The sequence below is a fragment of the Pectinophora gossypiella genome, chromosome 26 (genome assembly GCF_024362695.1).
Source record: "Pectinophora gossypiella chromosome 26, ilPecGoss1.1, whole genome shotgun sequence".
Classification (NCBI taxonomy): domain Eukaryota; kingdom Metazoa; phylum Arthropoda; class Insecta; order Lepidoptera; family Gelechiidae; genus Pectinophora; species Pectinophora gossypiella.
Window position 1 is genome coordinate 14572 of NC_065429.1, and position 19097 is coordinate 33668.

Genomic DNA, 19097 nt, shown 5'->3' on the forward strand with positions numbered 1-19097 from the left:
AGTATTTGGTACCAAACCCCAAGTACTTGGTACCATACCCCAAGTACTTGGTAGCGTTGCTCGCTTGCTCGTTATTGCATTTACTTGGCACCGACTTCAAAATAATTAACTGCTTATCTCGATAACTACAGCAGGTGGCGAAGATCTGATTTCACCCAAAAAATGGTGACCGTTAGGATGGCCTGTCACTATCCTAATTTTACTGCTGATAGAATACCGCTTATGTGTTCAATTTCGGAATTGCTCATTTTAAGTCTGTAGGCGTTACGAAATCTAAATAGTAAATCTATAATAACTTTTTATCCTTAAAAGTTATGAGGTCCAAAACTACGTATATGAAGGTACCAGTTAGTGTCAACCATTGGTTATAAATAAACTCTATAAATGTGCGCAGTTTGTTCTCACTGCATAGGTGACCAGCCATCCTGGTGCTAGAATGGCGCGTCACCTAAAAAAGTAGATTGTCTTCTTTAAATTAAGGGTACCAACTGTCTAACGATCGGTACCAACTGGTAGCAACTGAGCACTAACTTTTAATAATTACTTCGATATAAAATTAGGGTAGTGACAGGCATCCTGACGGTCACAAAAAATGTCGTGAATATTATATCAGAATTCGCCGTCACGCCGGCGCCGCTTAAAAGTTATTTAAGCATTGTTTGGTGGCAGTGCCAGGGTAAGCCTTACCCCAGCATCACTTTTTTTTCTACAGCACTTGCAAAATCTGATTTCACACAAAAAATGTCTAGAATTTGTCGCCAAATATCAGTTTATGACTTATGACGATTGTTGGGAATCGACGCCTTTTCATACTTATAAATCACGAAAGGATGAAGACGGGATTGCTATTTTTATTTAGTAGGCGCTAACTTGACATTGTCCGTCCCCCCCGCACCCCTTTCACTTGTACTATCACATCTCACTGAAATATACGTTGATTTTATACTCAGATTCTACATTTTATTTCTAATACTACCTGAAGTCGTAATTCCTCAAGAACAACGATCAATAAATAAAAAGATATTCGACTTCTTCTTCTTATCGTGTGGGTCGTGAGGTAGAATACCAACCTCATCAACGCTGGTGTCAGGGTTATAATTGAGCCGCCAAAGGCCCCTGACATGGCTCATGTAACGATTACTCACTTACGAGGGGAGGTCAAAAAGTTCGCGGAATGAGGGGGAAGGGGGTCGAAATTAAACACGAAACTATTTTTCCTTTTCAATATATTCTCCCTTAACCTTAAAACATTTTCCGGATATATCCCTTTTCAAAAGCAAATAAAGAGTATTTCTATTTCTATTTCTATCAAATAATTTGTTTATTCCATCATAAAAAAAAGATTTCTCTTTGCTGTCAAAATAGGCCGAAATTGCAGACTTGACTTCTTCATCATCGCCAAATTTTCGTCCACGCAGTTCCTTTTTCATTTTTGGGAACTGTAGCGACCGATGTGTAGTTGAAGACTCGAAGACTCGCATCCAGCTGCGGCGATCAGCTTCCTCCGGTGAATTTAGCAGGAATCGTAGGAGTCATCAAATTAAACCACGCAAAATTAAAATACGTGATTATAATAATGATAATAAAAAATAGAATTACAGTTCTAGATGATTTTTACAAATTTCGCGAATAAAAAAATTGTGAAGACATAAAGCTTGTACAACAGTCGATTCGATATATTATCGTGTAACGAACTTGGTCTGACGTTGATCTCCACGATTGGTCCATGGAGCATTGCGTTGGAGCATTTTTATTGGCTGTCCCGGGTATGTCGTCGATTGTATGAAGTTTAATTGCGCCTACTCGAATATTGAAAGCAACATCAATTTCTTGCCGCGCGCTGCTTGCTCTTTATATTTTGTCAGGCGTTAACAGCCGCAAATGGCATTAAGTTCTTGGCTGGACAATGGGTAACCCCGAGGGCTATCACACGGTACAAAATTTAAGACATGTCCGAGGGTGCCGAGTTGGGCGCGTACCTCGGCTCAGAGCGTCATCTGAGAGGATTATATTTCAAAGAATTATTGGGCCGATAGCGATAAGCGCCGAATGAACCTAATAATATAAGGAAGTTGGGACCCTCACCACATAATTTTTGGCGACAATAGATGGCGTTAGTGTAGCCACACCATTCGGTGATCGATATATTTTATGTCAATAAACTAAGGTAAATGAGCTCTACACCTTTTTGGGTCTAGAGAACGGACATAGTAAATACTTTTGTATGGGAATATATATTTAATCAATAATTATTATTTTACCTCTTGTGGCACAAATAAAATGAAGCCTCAGAAATAATTGTGCCCTCGTATGAGAAAAAGACTAAATTATTTACGTTTTACACTGAATGTGCTACACGTATGCCATCTAGGTAACATATAGGAACTAGACTCTCAAGTCTACGCTTCCCTACACCCATTTGCCCAGGAATCCTGTACCACGTATTCTATTCGTCACTTGAGATTGACAAATAGAATGAGGATTTCTAGCACATTTTAATACCTAGATATTAATCTAGAAGTCCTACTTCAGTCGGTTCGTCACCGTCCGGGATTGAGGCCCCGCCGGCGGGGCTGCCTGCCCGGCTCGATATTGTTTATTTATAACTGGATAGTAGTAAATAAAACACACAAATGTGACAAATAATAAAATTTACTAAAGACAAATATAAATATTATGTACACAGTTCCTTCACTCGTCGGTTAACACTTCACTCGCTGCGCACCCCGCAACGACACACACGCCGTCATCGTGGCTTCACTTAACTTACAACCCTGTAGATACGTTATTTGAGTGAGCGTTTGTGACGAGACTGAGTGAGGCACCACGACGATGACGCCGGCACACGGCACACGGCGCCGCAGGGACACCTTGGGTAATGATAATCTACAAATAGGAGCTAAAATGAACAAAGTCAACTTTGTTGTTTTCGACTTGTTAACGAATTATAGACAAGAATTAAGCAACAATGAGCACGACTTTGACCTCGTCACACCTCAGTATTTCCATACAAATAATTTTGGATTTGACGTTACCCAGCCTATTTATTGTTTAATGTATTTGGCGCTGTGCCGGACTGCTGATAGTTCTGCCACGTGATTGGTCAGCCAGTGGGCACTCGGCGGCCATCTTGTGGTCACGTGGCCCCACCACTATCTCCCTAAGCAAACAATAAAGAAATATACTACGTATACAACGGTAACTCCCCGCCCGCACCAATACGGCGCCGCCCTCACCCCCTCTGGGTCTTACTTTAGTCTTATATGACTGTAAGCCGCTGAGGGGTAAGCGAGCGCGCGGACTGTGTCTCGCTCGCACTTACGCGTGCTGTAACAGTGAGATTTATGTATGGAGTGTCTGGGGTGTGCTCTAGTAAGACGTTGGTGCTAATTCCTGTAAACACCATCTAATTTTATTTTAAGTCATATCTGTCATTTTCTTATTCGCCGAAAAGGAAAGGGACGGGTAATCGACAAGCATAAATTTTATGGGACACACGTCAATTTTAAGCACAAATCTAAAACAACCGTCTAAAAATTTTACATCAGTCAATAACCCGACAGAATTAAGTTGACAGCACACGTCAAACGGTTTGCATACCAGCGAGATACCTTTTTGATTCGCTTGGGTTATCCATTCATTTACTCATTCTTTCTAAAATTAAGAGCTGTCAATCATCCGTCCCTTTCCTTTTCGGCGGGTAAGAAAATACAGGTATAACTTAAAGTTTAACTAGGAGGTGTCTGCAGGAATCGGGGCCATTAGCTGTATAATGGTGACAACAATATCCAATATACAGCTGTGTCCGCGGTGCCCGCGCCGTGTGCCGAGCGTGGGTGGTGTGGGTGACTCGCCGCGCCGCTCAGAAGAACTTCTTCGCTTGAGCTTCTTTTCTTTCTCTGGAACACATGAGGTATAGTATTAGCATAGAGGAAATTAATATACAACGTAAAACAGAGAATCCCTCCCCATACATATTGCCGGCGCAACGCGCGCAAGCGGCGAGCAATTGTGCTCTGTGCTGGCATAATAATACGACAATACCGTCACTAGATGGCGCCTCTTTGCATACAAAGTCTACTGCGCATGCGTCGCCATCTATTTTTAATTATAGGCATAAAAAATAAGGTGTTTCAAACACACATTTTACACATAAATTATGTAAAACCTTTCAAATATTGCAAAACACAATAATTCTGGACCAATAAACGTTCCGAATACATGTAGCGACATCTACAAGCTCATGAACTACATATAAAATGTATGAAACGGACCAGATATGTAACATAACAACAGCATCACGCCTGTATCCCCGAAGGGGTAGGCAGAGGTGTGTAGTATATACATCTACTCCTCGCCAGCTATACATGTTTAACTCCTATTGTATAATCGATCCATCGTCACCTCCATCTCGTAGCCATAGGGTCCGCTTACCCGCCACTTAGTACCGCTGCTCAATATTTCGCTCTACGTGACTGTTGTACATGCCGTATACGTACTTGTACACCGAGTACCCCAGCATGGCGGCCAGCTGCAGCGCCGCCACCAGCAGCAGCGCCCACAGGGACACGCACGTGACCGCGGGGCAGCCCGGCGCCCCCGGCCCGCCCGGCGGCGCCACCTGCGGCTGCGCTGATATCCTGCGCACACAAACAGTACGTACACACAACTGAGCTGACATATTATTAGAGTAAGATTAGATTAATAATATAATAATTACCTATTGTATGTCAGAAAATGACTGAATGTGCTGAACCATAATATTTACTTCGCTCACTATGTATGACCACATTTACTACAATCAATTTTATTTCATAACATAACGTAATGTCCTACCCTAACCAGGGCCCACAAAGAGAGTTTTGTGATATATCCCCATCGGGGTTCGAACCCGGGACCACCGGGGGCCTGTTTTATAAAACTTACAATTGTAAATTACAATGACAATTTGGTGTTCATTACGTAGCTAATATGAAACTGCAAAATATTCGTGATCACACACTCCGCAATGTACATCAAATTGTCATTGTAATTTACAATTTTAACATTTATTAAACAGGCCCCGGATCGTGAGCCCAACGCTTAACCACTGGACTACGAAGGCTGTTTCACTTATTGCTGACTGATAGGTATCAAACAAACCTCTGCGCGACGCCCAGCACAGTCTGCTTGACTTGGTGCAGCGAGTCCCGCATCTCAGTGATCAGCTGCGGGGTGGCGCCGCCGCCGCCGCCGCCCGCCGCCAGCAGGGAGTCCGACTTGCGAGACACCTCGATTATGAAGCCTCTGCAACACACAATTCAAAAATAAACTTAACAGGTTTACAGGCGTGAGATTATGTCGATCAACAACAAATAGACAGAATAATTCGGTATATCTAATAAAAGTTATAAACATTACATTAAACGCACGATTATGGTTAAGATACGCTGAATACAGTTATCATCTCATAAAATTAGGTAGTACGGAATACTAAATGATTAAAACATCACAATAATATCAATGAAACTGTTTATGAAATTTTCAAAAGCTTTCGACAACGTACATCACGATTGTTTCTTTTAAAATTATATTAAAATTAATCATCAAATATAAAGCAAGTTTAAATGGAAGCAAATATTAAACTGAAACTAACCAATTAATCGATTTAAAAAAATAAAAATTTTTTTTCATACTACAATGAGGAGTGTACCACAGGGGTCAATGTTGGGACCTATTCTATTCATTCAATATTTGAGCATAGTAAGGTAATCAAAGTGAATAATCTTATTCATATTGATATAAATACATGTACATATAAATAGAATCACGCCTATAATTTTAGTAGGGTAGGCAGAAGTAAACCTAACATGTATAATGTAATGACAATATAAGGCAATACGTACTTGAGTTCAGCGACGGTGTTGATGAGTATCTGGTTGTTGGTGGCGAGCGCGTCCCACTCGTGCCGCCCGATGGGCAACCCCGGCATCTGCCGCACAGACACAATACGCGTTATAGCAACACAAACATACACATATACAGATGATAAAAAATATACCTACGATTGTAAGAAATATAATCACTCATTTTAAGAAATTAAAACTCAGAATCGCGAGTTGAATCATCTCCCCATCAATGCATCTCCTGTATGTTATTCTGAGATGATGACGATAATAATAATGAAGACGTAACATGCGTGGATAATATACAGGGTATTTGTGACATCGTAACGAAAACTTTGAGGGATGGTCCCCCTCAGTATTCGTTACGGTTCACTAACACCCATACCTAGTTGTATTGCTAATTGTATGTTCTTGTACGGGGTGTAAGTGACATCTTAACGAATACTGAGAGGGATTATTCAGCTCATTGTTCTGTGCTAATATAGAGTGGAATTTTCCATCGCAAAAGTATATAATTGAAAATAATTAAAAACCTAAGAAAATTTAAAGAATTTAGCGACGGAAAAATCCATTTGATATTAACTCAGAATCATGGTCTGAATCACCCCCCTAGTATTCGTTACGACGTCACCAACACCCTGTACAGAGGGGGGCGCGTACCTGCGCAGGCGCCTGTCCGGGCGCGGCGGGCTGCAGCGGCTGCCCCTGCGTGTGGCCGTACACCGCCGTCAACATCGACAGAGAGTTCATCTGTTTGCCGATCACCTGCGGACACATACACACACACACACATACACATATTTGTATTTTATAGTTTAAACACACAGAAAGGCACAACTTATTATTAACATATTTTTAGATTATCAATTTAGTTTATTTAATAACTTCTGTATGGACTTTCAGTTGGTATCACTTCGAATTTTGCACCAGAGTCCTGTCAATTTCATGGCTTAATAACTTAAGTAATTTAAGTTCAGTGCTTAACAACTATTAGTTATTCAAGTTCAGGGTTCAACAACAGCAAGCTATCAACAAGTTGTTTACCTCATCGAGCTTCTTGTTCAGGTCGCGCAACACGTCGTGTATCTGCCCCTGGCCCTGGAAGATCTGCCGCAGCTCGCGCTGGCCGTCCGACTCGAACCAGTCCTCGAACTCGCCCTCCTTGTCGCGCACCTACAGCACGCAACACGCGGTCACACAAGGTACCTCATCGTTAAGACACGAAACTCGAGGAAAATTTAGAAAATTAATAATAAATAAAAAAGTTAATGAATTACATACGTAAGATCACGCCTTTTTCCCATTTGGGTAGGCAGAGAACACAAACTTCCACTAACTACGATATTTTATTTGAAAATATCTTTACGTTAAATACATCACAATTGCACTCGATAGTAAGTGACGATGTGGCAGTATATGGAGAGCTCACTTCGTCCATGTTGGACTGAAAGACGAGTGTACGCTTCTAATGAATGTGCTCTGTAATTTGGTTTTCATAATATATAACGGGTCGACGAAAGGGAACACTGAATTTGAAATCTTTTTTTCGGGGAAACAATAAGTATATTGAAGCGATAAAGTGCAGTGTATAGCGACTCACCTCGTCAGGGTGTTCCTTCCTGTAGTCCTCCTTCTGCTGGTCAAGCTTGCGCTGGTACTCCGCGAACTCGGCCGCATGCCGCGCCTGCTCGTCGCTGGAGATACCCTGCACGATAAATAATCATACGGTTAGTTAGCACAGAAGTGTACTCAGAAACAAAAACATAAAAGACAATTACACACAAAACACGCAAACGGTTCAGGTTATTTCTAATAAAAATCTCCAACCATCAACCATCTTGCATTATTACACATAAAGACTATATTATACTACATGTGCGTGACTTGTTTCTGCACTAAGAGTTATCGATCCCTGAGAGCGGCTGCTGGGTGGCTACCCCTGAGAGTATCCATTTCTGAAAGCTCAGGTCTCTGAATATTCCCGCCCCTGAGACTGACCTGTCCCTGCTGCGTGGCGTGCAGCGAGCTTGTCAGTAGATGCAGCACGTCGTGGTCGTCGGCCAGCCCGCCGGTGGCCGCCGACACGCCGAAGTATCCTCCTCGCGGCAGCACCACGTTTTCAGCGCGGAAGCACAGCTCGTAGTCTGCTTCGTTGTTCGTCATGCCTGCGGGGGAAGGAAAGTAAGTTGATCGATCATGATATCGATAACGATCGTTGCGAAAAGTCACTTTCACGGGCTTGTAGAATAGTCAGTCGCATTTAGTTAATTATTAAACCGCCATAAGCTATAGATAAGGCCGCCATTTGCCATGTACCTAGTTAAGATTCTTTTGTAAATATTTTGGGTGCAATGAAATATATTTGTAAACCGAGTAAGAGACCTTAGGACAGCTGGGAAACTAGCCTATATGCCTCCACCAACCCGCAGTGGGGCAGCGTAGTGGACGCTCCATACCCTGCGCTCGATTGAGGGGAGACCTATACCCAGCTGTGGGACGTCATAGTCTGTTTATGTCATGTACACACCGTTGTGGAAGTAGACGGTGAGCGTGTTCATGTAGTACTCGATGCGGGCGCGCGTCGGGAACGGCTTGTTGCGGAAGTCGCGCAGACAGCCCGACGTCAGCTGCTGCGACCCGTCACTGCGGGACCACACACACACACATATAGTGAAAGTCTTATAGTGAAAACCACGCAAGTGCCTTTTTGAAAAAACACATTCGAATGTGATTTTCTTGACATGGATTTTGACCAGCGGGCTTAGCACCGTAAGCGGGCGACTATCTCTCGCCTAGACATACGTCACCCGTCACTCCCACACAGTACTGCACAGAAAGAGACAGACGATCTCTGTCGCGGCGAGAAAGAGTCGCGTGCTTACGGTGTTAGGCCCGCTGGATTAAATCTAGCTTCGTCTATTGCGAGGTTTTGTAAACAAAAATCACATCCGAATACCTTTTTTTTAAAAGGGCCCTAACGTGGTTTTCACTTTACGGTGACGATATACACCACATGCTATATACAGGGGGACACCCGTTATGATATGACACATAAAGTATACAATATGCGATGGATGAAATATACAAAACCCGTGCCAATTGAGTAGACAACTCGCATCAAGCGACCCCCGCTAGCGGACTGTCTAATTCGGAACACAAACAATAAAATGGAAAATATTACATGTGTACATGTGGCAGTAACGTAGAATAGAATTACCAACAAAGACACAACCCGCGCCTGCGATCTCTACATCTATTCCCTGAGAAATCCATGCGAGTTACTTTCCCCTGAGAGTTGTCTGTACCTGAGAGTTACTTGTCCCTGAGAGTTGTCTGTCCCTGAAGGTTCAGTTCCTGTGATATAACGATATTAGTGTTTAAATATTTTTTTACTAACATAGATATAACTCTCTATGGGTAATACCTAAATTTGTTTTTTTATTCGATCTCAGAGGCACGCAGCCATCATCAGTGGGTTTTTCGTCATGCTTGACGGTCAACCTCTTCGGCGCAAGTCCTGGCACTACTAGGAACCGGTTTTCGTTTAACAATAAGTGATCGCTTAACTGAAGAGGTTTCAGTTAAGCGATCAGGCGATATCCACCGCGTCAGTTCCACCTAGAAGCACGTATGGAGCAGCTACCTCTTGTGGTCGAACACCTTGGTGCCGTCGTTCAGCACGGCCATGATGTAGGGGTTGTTGTGCTTGTTGTCGTTGTCGAACGAGTCGAACATGAGCCCCAGCCCGGTCCAGCGGTCGGAGGACCCGAACACCTCGCCGGCGTAGTCGCCGCGCGCCGCCGTGTACCAGAACGCCTACAACACAACACACAAACCAATCTACCATTAATAATTGACACTACAGGCTGATCACCCGATGAAGGCACGTTAAGCAGTCGGTCCCGACTACTACTTAATGTAAGTATGTAGTCGTTACATGAGCCACGTCAGGGGCCTTTGGCGGCTCAATAGCAACCCTGACACCAGGGTTGACGAGATCGGTCATTGGTCTCACAATCCACATGAAAGAAGAAGAAGGTTGTGAAGTGCCCGTATCGCGGGTTTGAAGATCAAACAGGTAGTCGCTTCTGTAGGTGGCAAAATGTCATAGAATAAGGAATAATAATACGTATCGTCGTGGATATCCTTGGGGGAGGCCTATGCCCAGCAGTGGGCGTCGTACGGCTGATAATGATGATAGAACGGCAACTCTCCGCTCCCCACCAGCGGCTGAGCTAGGTTTACCTCACCCCCCCTCGGTCTTACTTTAGTCTCCAATCGTCTGGGCGTCAGACGTCACACACACAGATGCGCGTGTACGATAACGTCAATGTGTAGTGACTGTGTACATCGAGGTTGTTTGTATGAAGTGTGTGGTGGTGTGACGAAGTAAGATACGCGTCCAGCATGCTCCAGGTGTACGTACCAGTCCGTCGGCGCCGATGCGGCCGCGGCCGGTGACCTTGAACATGATGTCCACCTCCCACCAGTCGAAGTTGACCGGCTGCTTGCTCCATATGGCGCCCTTCTGGCTGCGCAGCGACGGCGCCAGCCGGACGGACTCGCCTGAGGCTATCGCGTCTGGAACACGCCACAGAATGATGGGTCATATTCTGAACTAAATAGGCTACTTCACAAAACTTAAATGAGATACTTTTTAAAATCTATAAAATTTCTATGAGCTTTTTCTTGAAGCTAGTTTTCCTCGGCTATACGAGTACAGGTTGCGAGAAGCTGCAGTAGTTTTAGGCTAACTATGGCCCCGATACATTAACGATATGGCCAAACGTTGATTGAAATATCATTAAAAGTTGACATTTCAACGATATGGTCAACTTAAGTTGGCTATTTCATGAAATATGACCTTTTAGTGAAATTCGACTACTTATCATGATATGATCAATTCTAAGATCTGCCCACGACATATGTATGTCGCCGCTAGTTCAGTGGTTGTATAAACTAGTGGACTGTTGTAAATCACGCAGATAATCCGAGCTGTAAATATTATCTGCACAGTTTCGCGTTTTACCGAATGGTCGCCGTATCTAATCTGTTAATACGCCTTCTGTACGACTGCTGCATGTACGGACAGGATCACGCCTGTATCCGAGGGGGGTAGGCAGAGTATACAGGTGTAAGTGACATCGTAACGAAAACTTTCGAGGGATGATTCAGACCATGATTCTGAGTTGATATGAAAAAACATGAATTTTGCGACAGAAAATGCCACTTGATATTAACTCAGAATCATGAATTATCCCCCTCAGTATTCGTTACGATGTCACTAACACCCTGTATACAATGACTCCTCGCCAGGCCACATTGAATCAATTCGTTTAAAAAAACACTATTGCTATATGACCTTGCTTTCTTGCTATTAGGTATACATTAGCGCAAATGTCAAATTGTAGTATTGTTCTTTTAAATTAATTGCTTCAGTGTTGCCTTTTTCAATTCCCAGTAGTAGCTGCGAGTTGTTTTGCGGCGCTGCCCACTCCGATCCTGACACGGGCGTGAAGATGTATAGCATCCAATATTATACATATATTTTAGACTGTGTTCTATAATTATCATGTAATAATTTTGCATGTGTATAATAATTTTGTTACCTTTAACTTATCTAATTCATAATTTTCTATGTTACTTAATAATATTGTTACAATGAAGCTGCTGTCACCTCATACGTTGCTGTGCCCTTGCAGGGCGTCACATGTACCTAATACCATGTATGTAACACCTAACTGCTTGTGACTTTGCAATTAATAAATGAATATGAATCTATCATGTGTATGTGTGTGTAGCATGGTTGCTTACTTATTGTAGCTTTGCCGCATATGGCGTTAACTACTTGGCCGGACAAATGGTGAGCGCTGTGGGCTCTCACCCGGTGTGTGTCGCCAGCGAATACACTACGGCAGACGCACATTTCAATTAAACAGTCATTCGCAACGCGCCATGCTCGCACAGGTGGTGCCGTGTGACTATCACCTCTACGGCCCGGCGTTAAGACTCACATTACGCGCGGCCAGGACCGTGACATAAATTATGTATTCCTAAACATTCTTACGATAACAGCAAAAGTTTCACTCGCCGCTGATAACGGAATTTTCTGGAGACAACATTATTGCTGCTATAACAGTTTTCTTTATGTGGTAATATTAAGTACACCAAGCAACAATACTGTCTTAAACCGATGCCTCGATTTAATCGATTATTGCGATATAATCGATGTATTTCATAGTATTGCTATTATTTTATAATCACACATCACTAATTTAAGAGCCACGCCATGCTACTGTTTTAGGGAAAAGTAGGGCAGTGGTTTCCCTCTTGCCTTCCGCCCCACCAATAAATAATCATTATAATCATAATATCAATTGTAAAATAATTGCAATACTATCAAATAAAACGATTATATCTAACGATAATTAGATTATAATTGATTGTTAATCGAAATACAGTCAACTATCGGGCAACACTAATATAGTAATAAGTTACATTACAAACTCACATCTGTAACTCCTAATGCCCCCGCGGCACAGCGTGCGCGCGCGTCGCGAATATATCAAGGGCTTCAACCAATAGACTCAGCGATTGCTATCCACGTAGATAGAGGTTTGTTTGTTTGTAAATTCTTTATTTCTTCAAAATACAAAGGAAATCGAGTCGAGTAGACGTCGTACGGCTATTGGTCGAAGACGTAGATATATATCGCGCCGCGCGTGGTGCCGTCTCTGTGCCGCGGGGGCTGGAGTAGGCAGGAGTAAAAAATGTATAGACATTCTAATCATACAATAAAGAATAATACTACATACATAATGATATACAATGGTGTTGGTATTTTTTTTTAAATTATTTTATTTATCAGCAAATATAACAATCCCCTCCAGCTGATTGAGGGGAGGCCTGTGCCCAGCAGCGGGACGTATATGGACTGGTTATGTTATGTAAATATCACAATTCATCCCGTAGTGCTGTACAGAGGTAATCAAGAGGTTTGCCCCAACTGACAATCGGGGTAGTGGTATACTTGTGAGCTTTATTTTTTTTTTTTGACAGGATACCTGCATTCTTCATTGGGATTGATATAGGCTATTTATGTATGTTACGTATGTGGTATTGATTTTGGAACACCAACAGCCTATAACACTAAATATGTATAATATGTGTGGGAGGAAGTGGGAAAGTGAACACTGAAGTCTTCATAACCCACTATATTAAAATGATTTTACACAGCACAGAATAGAATTAACACCTTTGCATTCTAATTAGAGAAAAAGACGCCCTCTTACATTTAGGTCATCTGACTAACCCACTGGGATATAATTATGAGCTTATGCTTATCAGTTCACATGACTATAAATCTTCGTTGATTAAATAAAAATTACATGTTAAAAGCTACAACCAGTGTGGCAGACTCCTATACTATACAATAGTTTCCCTTAAAATATATATTTTATGTCTTAATTGTATGATGAATCATTTTTCTGCTCTTCCCTCAGTGTTATGCAAATTGTTGTATCTGGTATCCTGTATGCAATAAATAACATAACATATTGCTATTTTGTTTTGCTGTACGGATTACTTCCTCCAGCATGTTCTCAGTGAAGATTTTATAAAATAGTAAATAAAAATATTTTTTCTTTTACCAAAATATTTACCAATAAATAGCATTTGTTGGATAGTAAAACAATAAGAATGTTGTCCTAAGTTGCAATAACCGCAGGAGTTGTAATGGCCAGCATTTATGTAAATACAATTCGTGAAGGATTTAGATGTTAATTATGTCAGTTGAATTGTGAATTTAGCGATTTTGCACACACGGCGCGCGGTGCCGTCGTGGAACCAAAAAACACGACTCGACAACTTTCTCCTGTTTCGCTCGCACGCACGCCCGCCGCCATAGCGCCGTCCCCGTCACACGTGACAGATTTTACTGACGTGTCGCTGTCAGCCCAAAAAACCGTAATAACAAGCGATTTTCAGCTAATTTTCAATTTTTATAACATAAAGGCCGTACTGAATACGTCGGAATGTAGGTCACTGACGTGTTGCGGCGCCTCGATCACCCGCAGACATACGTTTGATAGAAATATACAAAGAAAAAATACTACTTACTTCCACCGTACTCCCAGAATGGAACAGATCCATCTTTTTGCGCCAAATAAGGCGGCTTGAACGAATATTTGTATTCGAAACGTTTATGCACCGTTTGACTATTGGCTCTCACTAAACATAACAGTACTGAATAAATAAATAAATTTAAATTTAGCGAAGACATCGCGACCACCTTCACGCCTCGTTCGCGTCAAAAAAATTGTTGATTTGCAAAAAGCAGCAAAAAGTGACAGATTGACAGCACGTCATCTGTTCAGAACTCGGATACACGCACGCTTAATAATAATTTGGCTGGATTGCACATAGATCTTCATTTTTGTAATAAAGTCTGCTGATAAAAAGAAAATTATAATAGGTATGTAGTAAGTATTTTAGCTGGTCTGTATGTATTTCTTCTTCTTCTTTGTATTTCAATCCACATTTGGGTTGCTTTTAGTAGAAATAATCTAAAATACTTTTTACCTTTTTTAACCTTGCCATTTAATAATGAAAACGAAGGTTTATTTTTAGAGTATATTATTAAGTAAAAAACAATTAAATAAACAAATAAATGTTAAAAGGTACTGCAACTATTGTATTATATTAAGGAAAATAAATATTTAAGTTAAAATGTTTAATATTCACTGAATGACTGAAACAAAAATGAAACCATGCCAAAATATATAACCCTCCGTTTTGCTTCGTCGCAGTCGGGTAAAAAAAAATATTTTCTGTTTACCGTCGTCTCAAATGAAGTGAAGTGAAAATTAATACAACATCAAAAAATAATAATTAGCCAGCAGTTTTGTTAGTAATTAGTGGATGTTTTTGCAAAATTGTTTGTTGCAGTGTAATTTTTAGTAAGTGTTGTTCGTGATGTCTGGTACATACAAGTCTAAGGCGGAGCTGGTGGCGATCTACCGGCTTGAGTTCTACCGCAAGCAGAAACACTGGAAGTTTTGCAGTGATGTGCGTCGCGAGCAGCCGGATAACCGGGACAAGTATGTCTTACTCCAATACTCCACGACTCTATGTAGCTTCTGTGAAGTTTGTGTAATAAAAGCTAGTAAAGAATGACGCGCGCATTTCAAACACTGATGTAAAGTTTACGCCGTACGACATGATAAACATGCGAACCAAACGCTATTTTTTCATTCGTATTGCTTTCCAAAGTACGGAAACGGTTTAGTAATTGTTATGGGTATTCATTTAATTGTTTATTGATTACAAAAATTTATAATTCCAAGTTGTAATAGCCACCTTCAATAAAAGGAAACTACTTACCTATGTGGTTTCACTTTTGTTCTGTATTATAGTGATAAAATAGTCTGATGATTGTAGTACTTCATCTCAGAATAATGAGAAGGCTTAAATAAATAATTATAGATTCAGCTAGTTAACACATATAATTAATCAATATTTGAACTTGGCACATGGATTATTATTGTATTTAATTTTTTAATTGGAAATAGTTAAGCATACATAAACAGCCTATATACGTCCCACTGCTGGGCACAGGCCTCCCCTCATTCAACCGGAGGGGGTATGGAGCATACCTACTCCACCACGCTGCTCCACTGCGGGATTTTACCACAATTAGGGGCTTTCCAGGCTACATTCCCTAAAAAAGTGTAGATGGCACTGTTCAGATTTAAAGTGATAATTAGGTAACTAAATAAGTATTTTTGTTCTGTCTTTTTATTTTGTTAAGCCAGTCATTAACAACTTTTGTATTTGTTTGTTTTGGTCACATAAGTATGTATACTAGTTAGCTTAAGTAACATAAATATCCATGAGAGAGTCATCATAGGCTGTAATACAAGTATTCTGATACTTAGCTATGGTACCTACCTATTTATATCTGTGTCTAACACTAAGCTAGTTTAGGAATTAATTGTACCTACTTTTTTGGCAATATTTTTTTTTTATATTATTATTATTTTCTCTTTGCTCGGATACATAATTATTAAATAATATAATCTAATGGCAGAGGCATAGGTTTATTAAAATAATTGTTGTTCGATATTTGGATCAGACACATAGAATTATGATGCTACTTAAGTATATTGCTTCTCTTATTTTGATCAGAATAATAATGGGTTGAAGATGTATTGTGCCTGGGTGTAATCAAATAAGGGTCATCATTTATACCCAAAAACAAAGATAAATGATACATATGTCTGTTATGCATGAAATTATACATATATAAAGCTTAAAAGAAGGGAAATCTGTACAGCGCCATCTGTATTCTTTTTGGGGATTGTCGCCTCGAAAGTCCCTCGTTGCACCTTAATGGTTAGTGATGATGAGGCCGAAAGCATCTATTTACTTTTGCCTTGAAGAGGCCTAAATTGTATTTTTCGGGAAACAAATTCTTGGGCAAATAATTCCACATACACATAGGTACATAAACTCTCGCCTATTATTTTGAATGAGGTGCGCCACAAGTAACCAGAAGACAACTTGAAACAATGTCAGTATTATCTTCTTCCCAGGGCTTCCATGAAGAACAGCCTCAACGAGACATATGATGTGGATCTGACAGATGTGGGAGAGGCAGGGGACGGCGGGGAGGGAGGAGACCCTGGGGGCTCACAGTCCGAGCTCAACAAGGCTTTCGTAGACAGCGGACCCGGTGACCAAATAACTTCATTGTTTTATTTATATACTCCAACATCTTACACAATTACATAACACCTCTTTACAAATACTAGATTACTTTCTTCCAATGCATTTCTTAACTGTCATAACAAATAAAAGTTAAAATGAAGTTCTTTGCAATAAAGTGTATTTGATTTGATGAAAATTTAATATTTTTATATGCATTTATTTATTTATTGCAACACACAACAGGACATTGACAATACATGATAAAATATACAGTTACAAACAAAAATAGTCAGTCAACATCCCAAACAGGGTGCGTTGACAGCATGCAAAATCATATAGCAACTAAAAAGAGGTAAAGAAGAAAAAAAAATAAGATTACAATTCAAAAAACAAAACGACTTCAGTTTTTGACTGATTTTAGACTTTTGATAATTTGTGTTCTAAATGTTCCAAAATTATTTTACATTCTTTTTCACACAATCAACAAGTTGCTAGTGTCTATTTAAGATGAGAGTGTCATCAAGTGTTCAATGTTGTTCCAGACGAGCAGTCCCCACCCCCTGAATCACGCCCCAACACCCCCCAGAGCTGGCTCGAGCACGACCCCAACCAGACACAGGACACCTCCCCCACCCACCCCGACCGTATCCCCACCCCCCCACCATATCCCCCACCCAAACAACTCCCCAGAGACATACCAGAAGTCTGGCCTCAACCTGTGACCTGGGAGTCCCATCAGTACAATAGAGACAACCAAGACTTAAGAGATAAATGTCCAGAACTCAATCGTAGTTACACGAAGGTGGACTGGATGGATTCTGAAAAGATATATCCTGAGGAAATGTACCCTGAGAAATATTCAGGTCTTAAGGACTGGCAAGAAGAGTGGCAGCCTCAACCATGGGCGGAGTGCGGGGCGACGTGGGGTGAGCCGGTGTGGGGGGAAACGGGGTGGCCGGAGGTTGGGGGGGAGCTTCCCGAGTTGGATCGTGGGGCCGGGGGTGGGGGGGAGGACACGTGGCCGTTGATGGGCTGGGATGTGCCCGGGGTTACTGATGCTGTGTGGTCAGACGGCAAGTACACTTATCATAACCTGTTGTCAGATATAGATCCAGCATAATACATGGTTCTTATACTCTATCAGGGTGGACAGATCCACTGGTCACTAGAAGACGAGCGTGTATGAAACTATTGATAAATGTAGAAGAAGCAAGGGTAGTAGGTATGTCAGGATTGAAGCAGATGGAATTCTATAATTTCTGCTCGCCTGGTCCTGTGTTACACATGACGTGTCGTCTGACGTCCATACGATTGAAGACTAAAGTAAGACCGAGGGGGGTGACGCAAATTTAGCTCAGACGGTGGGGAGCGGAGAGTTGCCGTTCTATAAGTAGTATTACCAATTTTAAAGCTGTGGGTCCAGCAGAATACGGGCTTACTTTGTATGTGAATGTGTCTCAGACGTGGCCCGCGAGCTGGCGGCGCTGGCCGCCCCGCTGCAGCCGCCCGGCCCCGCCGACACGTCGGCCGACTGCTCGCCCGACACGTCGTGCGACAGTGCCGTCGTGCTGTTCACGCGCGGCGCTCACTGCGCGCCGCACTCCTCCGAGCTGGACCTGCACGCACAGCTTGATGCTACTGACGGTAATTTATGCTTAAATAGTCTTGTATTATATAAATTTTACTCCCCAAGGCTATACAACTATTTAAATCTTGGTCAAATTCAATCGCTGGTAAAAAAAACAAAATGGTAGAAAATCAAGATGGCTGCCATACAAAAAAAATATTTTTCCAAAAGAAGCCTTAAGGGGTAAAAATAATGTAGGTATCGGGAGTTTGAAACGTCATGTTGAGTATGATTTTTTTCTGATCTTTAAAAACTTTTGCACATCAGGAACCCTACGGCCTGGCAAAACTATCGCAGCGGAACCAATTTTTATTCACAAACCCTATTTAAACCTTGGTCAAATTCTATTGACAAATTGCTAAACAAAATGGCGGAAAAACAAGATGGCCGCCTTTTTGATATTCGCTTAACCGTCAGAGGCAGGTGGGTTTTGATAAAACACAGGACACGCGTGGCTGTTTTAGCAGCGAGCGCACCACGCATCGCCTAGGAGCCCCATAACTACACTAATTCTGTGTCTGTCGTCAACATTGTCGGCTCAAATATTGTCGGTGCGTGTGGGCAGGCGCGGGCCCGGCGCTGTGGCGCCAGCCGCGGCGGGCGCTGGAGGCGCGCGGCCGCCGCCTGGCGCGGGCGCTGCGCCGCGTGGCCGCCGAGCTGCGGGCCAGGGACTGCGTCGCGCGGGCCCGGGACACGGTCAGGCGCCTTCACCAAACTATGCATTATTTCAGACAAACTAAGCGGTGATCTAAACAGATAGGGGCTAACGCCGCGAGGGCGGGGGACCGGTGAGATCCTCATCTTATTCCGGGGTTCGCTTACCTCAGCTCAGGGTATCGACGACTCTGCTTCAGAAGCGACTGTGCTTCTACTTACTC

General features: G+C 42.0%; 2 protein-coding genes across 2 annotated transcripts; one reads left to right on the plus strand and one right to left on the minus strand.

Annotated features, from left to right (window-relative positions):
* Window positions 1-2634: 2634 nt before the first annotated feature.
* Window positions 2635-14220, minus strand: LOC126378603 (protein ERGIC-53). Its single transcript, XM_050027015.1, has 12 exons — window positions 14004-14220; window positions 10312-10466; window positions 9529-9701; window positions 8413-8528; window positions 7884-8050; window positions 7486-7590; window positions 6930-7058; window positions 6546-6650; window positions 5886-5971; window positions 5143-5286; window positions 4500-4640; window positions 2635-3899 (listed from the first exon to the last, which is right to left on the minus strand). The coding sequence occupies exons 1-12, from the start codon at window positions 14164-14166 to the stop codon at window positions 3863-3865; spliced, it is 1521 nt and encodes a 506-aa protein (XP_049882972.1). The 5' UTR covers window positions 14167-14220; the 3' UTR covers window positions 2635-3862.
* A 508-nt stretch (window positions 14221-14728) lies between these two features.
* LOC126378602 (uncharacterized) lies at window positions 14729-18709 on the plus strand. The gene is made up of 5 exons (XM_050027013.1): window positions 14729-14983; window positions 16478-16617; window positions 17135-17665; window positions 18054-18236; window positions 18684-18709. The coding sequence occupies exons 1-5, from the start codon at window positions 14859-14861 to the stop codon at window positions 18707-18709; spliced, it is 1005 nt and encodes a 334-aa protein (XP_049882970.1). The 5' UTR covers window positions 14729-14858.
* Window positions 18710-19097: the final 388 nt, after the last annotated feature.